At 44.3% G+C, this 11,592-nt stretch overlaps 1 protein-coding gene across 1 annotated transcript; it reads right to left on the bottom strand.

Moving 5' to 3' along the window:
- Positions 1–2,687: 2,687 nt before the first annotated feature.
- On the bottom strand, positions 2,688–10,311 carry LOC123488225 (zinc finger protein Aiolos-like; the record flags this gene model as incomplete). The annotated part of the gene is given in 5 exon segments (XM_045219112.1): positions 2,688–3,985; positions 5,922–6,041; positions 7,236–7,352; positions 9,337–9,504; positions 9,934–10,311. Coding segments are annotated over 5 exon segments (1,448 nt in total), but the record flags the coding sequence as incomplete, so codon positions are not given.
- Between the last annotated feature and the right edge of the window lie 1,281 nt (positions 10,312–11,592).

Below are 11,592 nucleotides of genomic sequence, written 5' to 3'. Positions count from 1 at the left end.
TCACACCTGTTCTGGTGGTCTGAGGCCGGTTTGGCAGCGAGGCGTGACTGACTGTGTCCCTGGTCTGTCTGACATGTGGCTGGCTCATCAACTTATTGCCTGCTTACTGTTACTGATACGACTAGGGAGTCTGATAAGACTACCTATATGTATATATCTACCTCAATTACCTCGTTCTTACCTCTGCACATACAGTATATTCAGAAAGTATTCAGACCCCTTGACTTATTCCACATTTTGTGACGTTACAGCCTTATTCTAAAATGTATTAAAAATAAATAAATCTCATACCCCATAATGACAAAGCGAAAACAGGTTTTTAGATTTTTTTGCAAAAATAAATAAATAAATACCTTATTTACATAAGTATTCAGACCCTTTGCTATGAGACTAGAAATTGAGCTTGTGTGCATCCTGTTTACATTGGTCATCCTTGGGATGCTTCTACAACTTGATTGGTGTCCATGTTGTGTCGAGAAAACGTTGCTAATTATGCTGTGAAACCAAGGAGTCCGCTTATACTGTACTTTGATTATACGTTTTATTTATATCACAAGATTTCAGCATAAGTTTACAGACGTCTGCAGCATCTGGAGAACAGTGTCCCAAAATAATATGCCTGTTCTGATCTCCTTTGTCTCAACCAAGTATTTATAATCTTTACCAGGATATGGGTGGTTTCCCATACTGACCAATCACCTGTCTCCACACAACAGACTTCCTCTGTTCTATGGGGTGTCCCTCTAAAACTGCTCCCCCTAAAACTGAATAAACATCCTCTCAGGTTCCACTTTGAAAACATTAGCAAAGTCATAATTCCTCAGATACTACATCCACCTGTGGTAAATTCAATTAATTGGACATGATTTGGAAAGGCACACACCTGTCTATATAAGGTCCCACAGTTGACAGTGCATTTCAGAGCAAAAACCAAGTCATGAGGTCGAAGGAATTGTCCGTAGAGCTCCGGGACAGGATTGTGTCGAGGCACAGATCTGGGGAAGGGTACCAAAAATGTCTGCAGCATTGAAGGTCCCCAAGAACACAGTGGCCTCCATCATTCTTAAATGGAAGAAGTTTCGAACCACCAAGACTCTTCCTAGAACTGGCCGCCCGGCCAAACTGAGCAATCGGGGAGAAGGGACTTGGTCAGGGAGGTGACCAAGAACCCAATGGTCACTTTAACAGAGCTCCCAGAGTTCCTCTGTGGAGATGGGAGAACCTTCCAGAAGGACAACCATCTCTGCAGAACTCCACCAATCAGGCCTTTATTGTAGAGTGGCCAGACAGAAGCCACTCCTCAGTAAAAGGAACATGACAGCCCGCTTGGAGTTTGCCAAAAGGCACCTAAAGACTCTCAGACCATGAGAAACAAGATTGTCTGGTCTGATGAAACCAAGATTGAACTATTTGGCCTGAATGCATTAATTTAATCAATTTTAGAATAAGGCTGTAACGTAACAAAATGTGGAAAATGTCAAGGGGTCTGAATACTTTCTGAATGCACTGTAGACTCGGTACTGGTACCTCGTGTATATAGCCATGTCATCGTTACTCGTTGTGTATTTATTCCTTCTGTTATTCTTTTTTTATGTTTCTATTATTTCTCTTTCTTTCTCTCTGCATTGTTTGGAAGGGCCCGTAAGTTTCACTGTTAGTCTACACCTGTTGTTTATGAGGCATGTGACAAATAACATTTCATTTGAGTTGGCCCTTAGGTTACTGGTGTGACTGACTGATACTCAGGTGTAGATGGACATAAGCAGTTTCGATTGGTTAGGAGAATTTCTTATCTGGATTGGGGTAGGCAAGTTCTCTCCTAAGAGACCTTCTGCCCCTTGGGAATTGCTTACTGTGTGCCAGACTTCTAGTTTCACATTGAGTGGCACTGAAGACTGATACTGTAGCAGGAGAACAGGACTATTTACTGGGTGATGAACCACAGTAGTGACCTGCTTTAGCCACTAGAGAGCGTCTTCTAGTAAAAGGAAAAGCAGAATGACATGTATCAGTGAATCGCCCCAGCATCTGGGTGAGACAACGGATCTCAAAATCCCATGATGAGATTGGAACATTCCCCCAAATCAAATCAAGCATGTTTTTACATTTTGCTCCCACCTGCCATGTCTTTAGCCAACTCTTATATGCAAGCACAGTTCCCCATAAAAGTCACACTGTATGTACATAAAATACAGCCTAAATATTGGTATTAATGAACAATAATCAAGCGGCAATAAATTATAATTGCTACTATCAATCCTACATGCTCTCTATTAATGAATGTCTTTTAGTATACTGTCTACTTGTGCAATAATGTCCCCTCTATGGACAGACTTGCTTCAGCAGAGCCACAGAACATGTCTACAGAGCAGCCCATCACAGCACGTGTTCATAGCACAACATCTCCTTAACTTCTGGGAGAGCTAGATAAAAACTGTAACTTGAAATCCAGGACAGAGAAACAGTTAGACTTTGAGGAGTTGTGAAGAGGGGAGTGTACTGTGAAGTGATGGCTTTCTTTGAAGCTGTGAACTTCTCAAACCACAGCCTAAAACAGACACGTGACCTTTGAGATCATAAGGATAGTTTTTTTTCTATTTGCACATAGACTGTATTAAGAAGCAGTATTTTTTCTGTAATGGCGCTAGCTACTTCTTTCACAAGGTACAGTCCACACATGATCAGAATAGCTTTAATTATCTCTTTTTATTTTCAAACCTCAGTACAGTTAACAGGAAAACAAATGTACATCAGAGTCTGTCAGTCAGCTTACAGTCAACACAAAATGTACTCAGTACTATGTCCTACTACTACTGCTGTACATATAGAGGACATTTGGAAATACTGTAGTATATCACATCCTAAAAGCAGCAGGCATGGCAAAGGTAATGCCAAATATTGACTGCCTATTACCACTTCTATTGAATAAAACGTGGTCCCACATAAAACACATATTTCCATCATTTTCGATGGGAAAATAACTATTGATCAATGATTATCTTTCAGATAATCCTGATTTCTTATACTTTGGACACTTTGTTATTTGTCATAAATAAATGTTTGAGTCGAGGCATGACTATCCTCTATAAAACATTTTAAATGCTACTTTACTGAAATGCTACATTTCTTTGTGTGTGTGTATGGTAATACTTGTGCTGATTAAAAACCAAAAGGAAAGTCCCTGAGATACTTTTTGTGTGTATGTAATGTATGTACACAATTAATGTGTGTAAGTGTATAAACGTGTATGCATTATTCAGTTTAGGAGTCTGACTACATGTATGGGTGTGTGTGTGTTCACGTGCACATGTGTGTCTACATTACTTCAATTCCAAGCGGTGCTCGCCGCGCGCAATGTGTGAGGAGAACTCGTAGCGGTCCCGGCTGCGGTGGCCACACACATTGCACTCCAGTGGGTCACGGAAGCCGTGGCAGCCCATGTGGATGGTGAACATGACGTAGTCCAGAAACCACACCCTGCAGTGAACACAGGGGTACACTGCCCCCGCCCCTGTACCTACCCCAACCCCTACCTCCCCCTCGCCCCTTACCACCCTCAGAGCCTCTAGGGGGGGCATGGGGAGCGCATGGGCATGGGGGTGCGGGAGGCTGTTGTGAGGACTGGGCCCCAGCAGGTGCCCCAGGCTGTAGATGAGAGGCTGGGAGAGCTGGGCCCGATCGGCGTGGAGTGAGTCCAGGCTAGGGTGGCCCTGGCTGGGCCGGGGCAGGTAGGCGAGACCGGTGCTCTGCTGCTGCTCCAGTTTGTGACCATTGGTGAGGGCCAGGGGGCTCATGTCAGCGCGGCTCAGGGGGATGGGGTAGGAGGCCCTGTGGGGGGAGGCAGAGTCAGGGTCCCGGCCTGTGTAGAGGGGCTGGTGGCTGTGGTGGTTCTCGGGTCCTGGGGAGGTGAGGGGAGGGTCCATGACGTCGGAGCGGTGGATCAGCTCCCTGTTGAAGCTCAGGTCCAGACAGACGCCGTTGTCCCCTGGATCACCCACACAGGGAGAGACGCCTCAGCACTCACTCACTCAGCACTGTGCAGGTGGGGCCACTAACCCAGAGCCAAAAGTATATAAACTGTATATCTCTCTCTATATATACTTATGGCTATATATATATACACATATATCTCTATATAAATGGCTCTGCAGTAACCATTTCACTCTCAGAAAAAAGCCAGAGACGTACAGTGGAGAGGGAGTCACAAGATAGCCACCTGCACTAACTGAAGGAGCTTCAGCAGCAAAAGAGCAAGCTTGGTCACACTTGGAGAAAAAAAGCACATTCTGTACAATTGAAATCTTGATAGCTAGTACAATAGCAAACTAGCAGGCAGCCGCTGACCCTGTAGATAAACGAGTTTCCTACCACAGAACGAACACTGAGAGGGTGTGAGAGGACAGAGAATCTGCGTCCCAAATGGCACCCTATTCCCTATATAGAGCACTACATAGGGAATAGGGTGACATTTGGTGAACTATAGGGAATAGGGTGCCATTTGGGACTCAGTCACAGAGACGAGAAGGAGACGAAGAGGACTCTCCGTCTCCACTGCTACAGCTGCTTCTCCAACCACAAGAGGAGACGGAGGCATCTGCTCACGTTTCGTGCTCTCGCCTGTTTTTCTAACTCTGTGGTCGAACACACTACTTCTCTTTTCCTCCTGTGGTCGTCATATTGCAAGATTTCAGTTCATTTGTCAGGGTGATGGGTGATAGGAGGATCTCTTTAGCCCAGACACTTGCTGTTTTTTTGCAGCGACTCGAATTCCGAAACTAAACACTTCATGATCAGCGGAGACGCTTAACAAGAAAGTGTGACCTGGGTATTGGAAATGGGTACACCGCCCTAGGGTTTGGGAAGTCAACGTGATGACAAATCACTCATTTACTGAAACTGATCGTTTTCAAACACTCAGCAGTAGTAGTGTATTAGTGACAATGAAGCACTACAACTTGGATGTTTATACTTGTCCGTTTGTGTGTGAGAGAGTTCCAGAGTGCAAAATGCACATCTCCCTCGATTGCTTCATGTTAATGGCATTCTCTTCCTATGCGTGGTTAACCATACCCACCTAACATATACATCAGGCACGGAAATTAGGGCAGTGGTCTACCACCCTATGGTGCAGTGCAGCAGATGAGGCTGGCGTTCTGCCCTGAATTCCTGCTTGGCAAGCAAAGCAAGGGGGGACAGGAGAACTGCATAGATAGAGAGACAGATAGACAGAGAGAGAGAGAGAGAGAGAGAGAGAGAGAGAGAGAGAGAGAGAGACAGAGAGAGAGAGAGAGAGAGAGAGAGAGAGAGAGAGATAGAGAGAGAGAGAGAGAGAGAGAGAGAGAGAGAGAGAGAGAGAGAGAGAGAGAGAGAGAGAGAGAGAGAGAGAGAGAGAGAGAGAGAGAGAGAGAGAGAGAGAGAGCGCGAGAGAGAGAGAGACAGACAGACAGACAGACAGACAGACAGACAGCTTAGACAGACAACGATATGATACACTTTTTCTTAAATCATTAAAACTCACATTTGTTTTAATTAAATGCAACTGACAGTAAACACTAATACAATAATAGCAGCAGTAGCAGCAGCAACAACAACAAGTAGCAAGGGGTCAGATTATGGTAAAAATCATCTGACAGGTGCAGCAATGAAGCCAGTAATCAGAGACCCATTACACAAAGACATACAATGAATCACATTTCTATTGAATTACCAAATGAGCAATTTCGCAAAAGAATAAGCAATCATCAGTCAAGTTACAAAGTAATCATAAAATCAAAATTGCAATTCCTAATTTTGTTTGAATTATTATATCTATAAAAAAAAACACCTGCAGCTTTTACCGCCCATGCCTAGTTAACCCTTCCAAGGTCACAACCTGCAAGACAGTTGAACTGTCAGTGAGGAATGAGTCAGACTGGTCTTACCAGTGAACTTCTGTGGCATGGAGCTCTTGCGTTTGGCCACGTTGCTCGCCAGCCTGTCAAGCAGCAGAGCGCGTTCCGCGCCCATGTGAGTAGTCCTGGACACGTGGGTGTCCTCACCGGCTGAGAGACACACAGAGAGAGAGAGAGAGACACAGAGAGAGAGAGAGAGAGAGAGAGACAGAGAGAGAGAGAGAGAGAGAGAGAGAGAGAGAGAGAGAGAGAGAGAGAGAGAGAGAGAGAGAGAGACAGAGAGAGAGAGAGAGAGAGAGAGACAGAGAGAGAGAGAGAGAGAGAGAGAGAGAGAGAGAGAGAGAGAGAGAGAGAGAGAGAGAGACAGAGAGAGAGAGAGAGAGAGAGAGAGAGACAGAGAGAGAGAGAGAGAGCAGAGAGAGAGAGAGAGAGAGAGAGACAGAGAGAGAGAGACAGAGAGAGAGAGAGAGAGAGAGAGAGAGAGAGAGAGAGAGAGAGAGAGAGAGAGAGAGAGAGAGAGGTCTCTTAACAGTACAGAGGTACAGTAAGGACACAGTGTGTGCTTTTTGTCCACTGTGCTGCAACTGTCCACTGCCTTGAGCATTTGAGATTGTGAAATTCGTTTTTCTTTTACAGAACTAACAAACAAAATTACTTTAATATGAAACTCACGCTCAGAGGAACCAAGGAAAAATTTATTGCAGCCAAGATAACAAGCCCTGTGACCTCACTTCCTGGTGTTTTGCCTCATCGACTACTGAGGCCTGCAGGAGGAAGACCGCAGGTCGAGGATGTGCTTCCTCACCACACACGCTACCGATCTGCCGTACTTACGACATTCAACCGACCACAAAACGACACAGAATTGATTGTGTCGCAACCGTCCTGGCTGTCCACCATGGCAGCCAAACAGACTTCAGGGGGTGTGCAGTCAGAACACGACACCTGAGACATTTGTCCTACATCTCTTCTGACTGACTTCCCCTCTGGTGTTCTTACAACACAACGTCTCCCACCGCAACAGCCACAACCTATTTAGCTCTAATGGTGGGGTAACTTACGACCATGAACTTAAATGAAGCTACACAACTCTGCAGCCAGCAAATGTGTATGTGTGTATGGGTGTGTGCACAAATGTGTGAGCAGAGTAAGTGAGTGCCTGTGAATGTTGTATGTGTGTGTGTGTGTGTGTGTGTGTGTGTGTGTGTGTGTGTGTGTGTGTTTGCATGAGTAAAGAGTAAAGTGTGTATGTGTGTATGTCTGAAGTGCGTTTGTGTAAGTGTGTATGTGTTTGTCTGTGTGTGTGTAACAGAGGGTATGTAGGAGTGTTCCAGGGCCTCTCACCTCTCTCAGCGTTGCCTTTGTTCTGGATGTACACATGGCACCTCTCTCTGTGCTCTTCAAGGGAGCTGCGCTGCTTGTAACTGCGACCGCAGTGGTTGCACTTGTAGGGCTTCTCTACTGTGAGACAAGAGCTTCAGTTAAAACTACAAACTCCCACTTCAAACCATCATACAGTGGCTTGCGAAAGTATTCACCCCCTTTGGCATTTTTCCTATTTTGTTGCCTTACAACCTGGAATTAAAATCGATTTTTTTGGGGGGGGGTTTGTATCATTTGATTTACACAACATGCATACCACTTTGAAGATGCAAAATGTATTTTTTGTGTGAAACAAACAAGAAATAAGAGCGTGCATAACTATTCACCCCCCCAAAGTCAATACTTTGTAGAGCCACCTTTTGCAGCAATTACAGCTGCAAGTCTCTTGGGGTATGTCTCTATAAGCTTGGCATATCTAGCCACTGGGATTTTTGCCCATTCTTCAAGGCAAAACTGCTCCAGCTCCTTCAAGTTGGATGGGTTACGCTGGTGTACAGCAATCTTTAAGTCATTCCACAGATTCTCAATTGGATTGAGGTCTGGTCTTTGACTAGGACATTCCAAGACATTTAAATGTTTCCCCTTAAACCACTTGAGTGTTGCTTTAGCAGTATGCTTAGGGTCATTGTCCTGCTGGAAGGTGAACCTCCGTACCAGTCTCAAATCTCTGGAAGACTGAAATAGGTTTCCCTCAAGAATTTCCCTGTATTTAGCGCCATCCATCATTCCTTCAATTCTGACCAGTTTCCCAGTCCCTGCCGATGAAAAACATCCCCACAGCATGATGCTGCCACCGCCATGCTTCACTGTGGGGATGGTGTTCTCGGGGTGATGAGAGGTGTTGGGTTTGCGCCAGACATAGCGTTTTCCTTGATGGCCAAAAAGCTCAATTTTAGTCTCATCTGACCAGAGTACCTTCTTCCATATGTTTGGGGAGTCTCTCACATGCCTTTTGGCGAACACCAAACGTGTTTGCTTATTTTTTTCTTTAAGCAATGACTTTTTTCTGGCCACTCTTCCGTAATGCCCAGCTCTGTGGAGTGTATGGCTTAAAGTGGTCCTATGGACAGATACTCCAATCTCCGCTGTGGAGCTTTGCAGCTTCTTCAGGTTATCTTTGGTCTCTTTGTTGCCTCTCTGATTAATGCCCTCCTTGCCTGGTCCGTGAGTTTTGGTGGGCGGCCCTCTCTTGGCAGGTGTGTTGTGGTGCCAAATTCTTTCCATTTTTTAATAACGGATTAAATGGTGCTCCGTGGGATTTTCAATGTTTCTGATATTTTTTTTATAACCCAACCCTGATCTGTACTTCTCCACAACTTTGTCCCTAACCTGTTTGGAGAGCTCCTTGGTCTTCATGGTGCCGCTTGCTTGGTGGTGCCCTTTGCTTAGTGGTGTTGCAGACTCTGGGGCCTTTCAGAACAGGTGTATATATACTGAGATCATGTGACACTTAGATTGCACACAGGTGGACTTTATTTAACGAATTGTGACTTCTGAAGGTAATTGGTTGCACCAGATCTTATTTAGGGGCTTCATAGCAAAGGGGTGAATACATATGCACGCACCACTTTTCCGTTATTTATTTTTTAGAATTCTTTGAAACAAGTTATTTTTTTTATTTCACTTCACCAATTTGGACTATTTGGTGTATGTCCATTACATGAAATCCAAATAAAAGTCCATTTAAATTACAGGTTGTAATGCAACAAAATATGAAAAACGCCAAGGGGGATGAATACTTTTGCAAAGCACTGTACATTTTGCTTACTGAGGCAGTAGTTCAATAATGGGGCAACTACGATCTCTGCAAGAACCTCCTTTAAATGAACGGCACTGACAGGCCCAACATGAAGTGGTTTATCTAAAACACTGTGTGCCGACTGGTTATAGGTACCTACGTGTGTGTGTGTGTGTGTGTTTGCATGTGTACGCATATATTTTGTACAATAAGTGTGAACAGGTGGAAAACACCTGAATTTGTGTTATTATATTATGCATGTGTCTGTGCATGTGTGGTTATACATATGTAAACGCAGGTGGCACACAGATGGCGGATAGGTACTTGAGTGAGTGCGCAGGTGTCCACTGAGGGCGTCTCGTCTGCGGCAGGCGTAGCTGCACATGGGACACTTGAAGGGCTTCTCCCCTGAGTGCAGTTTGATGTGGCGAAGCAGGTTTCCCTTCTGGGTGAAGGAGGCACCACACTGGCTGCAGTGGAACGGACGTTCACCTGGGTATAGGGCAAAACACAGGGATCCTATGTCATGGAGAAACTCTGTCAACACTGCCAAGACGTACTGATACAGTGGTTATGTAGCATATAGTTGAGCTACTGTGGTACGTTAACTGGTATTTCTCAGTAGTAGTAGTAGTAGTAGTACTGTAACTGAATATGAGGAACACTTGGTTTGTTCCACACGTCAAATAAAGCAAACCGTTGCGTGAATAGTAATTACTGTGTTATAGCAGATGTTGAAATTGTATGTAATCAGTACTAGGGCAAGTAATGTAGAGTGCATGTCAAGTCAAATGTGTCAATTCAAAGTGTAACGCATGAGTCACTGTATATATTGAAACACTAATCTTTCAATCAAACACCTTGATCTACTAAGTTTATCAAACGAACAATCAGCAGGGTTGGTTTGGCTGTGCTCCTCACCGGTGTGGCTTCGCTTGTGCACGAGCAGCACATTGATGCTGACGCAGGACAGGCCACAGACGTCACAGTTGAGCTTGCCTGCTGCGTGGCTGCGGGGTGCTGCTGCGTACAACGAGGAGTCAGTGTGGGCGTCCTGCAGGCCTGTGCTCTCGTACTTTACATAATCTGCCAGAGACAGGTCCTGTGGTTCGTTGAGGGTTTCTCCTTCTTCCTCCCCTTCCCCCTCCTCTTCTCCTTCGTCTTCCTCGTCCCTTTCCTTCTCCTCGTCTTCCTCTTCTTCATCAAGTTCATTGTCTCGTTCACCTTCTTCTTCACTCTTGGGGTACTGATCGTCATTGTCGTCATATTCTTCCCTCTCAGTTTTCACAGGAACCCGATCTAGGAAGGAGGGAGAGAAAGACAGGGTTAAATATATTTCCCTCCTTGGTTATTTGACTTCATGAGCACCTGGAGGTAATTGAATGAAACTAGTTATGACTGGTCTATGGTGGTAAAACAACATTTAAAAATATATATTTTTGCTTTTTGACTATTCTTATTTCAGCTGACCGGTTTCATAAACAGACTGACTAACTTTAAAGGAGAAATCAGCAGTTGCTACATCCATTTTTGGACTTATAAATTAATTATATGTACCCATTGGTTCTTGAAGAATATAACTTATAAATGCCTCATGAGCTTAGTTCAACTGTCGTAACCCATCAGAACCCAAAATAGAAGCTTGTTTTACTCCAATATTTGTAAACAAAGAAAATGTAAACAAACACTATGTAGCCTCAAAACATGGTCAAAACTATAATTTTGATATCATGGATGGTCAATCCTTGCATCCTTAGCTCTGTCTATGAATTTGAGAGTGATTACATTTCTCTAGCCCCATCCCTCAGCTTTTAACCGAACCAGGGGTGGTGAGGCCGCTTTGTTAATGTTTCAACTGCTGATTGCCACTTTAAGCCCAAAAGTTATTATTTTGTCCACTGCCAGTGTTAGAAGAGAAAAATGTTGGTCTATGTTTGAAAACATATACAGTGAGGGAAAAAAGTATTTGATCCCCTGCTGATTTTGTACGTTTGCCCACTGACAAAGAAATGATCAGTCTATAATTTTAATGGTAGGTTTATTTGAACAGTGAGAGACAGAATAACAACAAAAAAATCCAGAAAAACACATGTCAAAAATGTTATAAATTGATTTGCATTTTAATGAGGGAAATAAGTATTTGACCCCCTCTCAATCAGTAAGATTTCTGGCTCCCAGGTGTCTTTTATACAGGTAACGAGCTGAGATTAGGAGCACACTCTTAAAGGGAGTGCTCCTAATCTCAGTTTGTTACTTGTATAAAAGACACCTGTCCACAGAAGCAATCAATCAATCAGATTCCAAACTCTCCACCATGGTCAAGACCAAAGAGCTCTCCAAGGATGTCAGGGACAAGATTGTAGACCTACACAAGGCTGGAATGGGCTACAAGACCATCACCAAGCAGCTTGGTGAGAAGGTGACAACAGTTGGTGCGATTATTCGCAAATGGAAGAAACACAAAAGAACTGTCAATCTCCCTCAGCCTGGGGCTCCATGCAAGATCTCACCTCGTGGAGTTGCAATGATCATGAGAACGGTGAGGAATCAGCCCAGAACTACACGGGAGGATCTTGTCAA

The sequence above is a fragment of the Coregonus clupeaformis genome, unplaced genomic scaffold (assembly GCF_020615455.1).
Source record: "Coregonus clupeaformis isolate EN_2021a unplaced genomic scaffold, ASM2061545v1 scaf2070, whole genome shotgun sequence".
Lineage (NCBI taxonomy): Eukaryota > Metazoa > Chordata > Actinopteri > Salmoniformes > Salmonidae > Coregonus > Coregonus clupeaformis.
The sequence above is the reverse complement of the archived record's forward strand: the minus strand, read 5'-3'. Positions and strand labels throughout refer to the sequence as shown.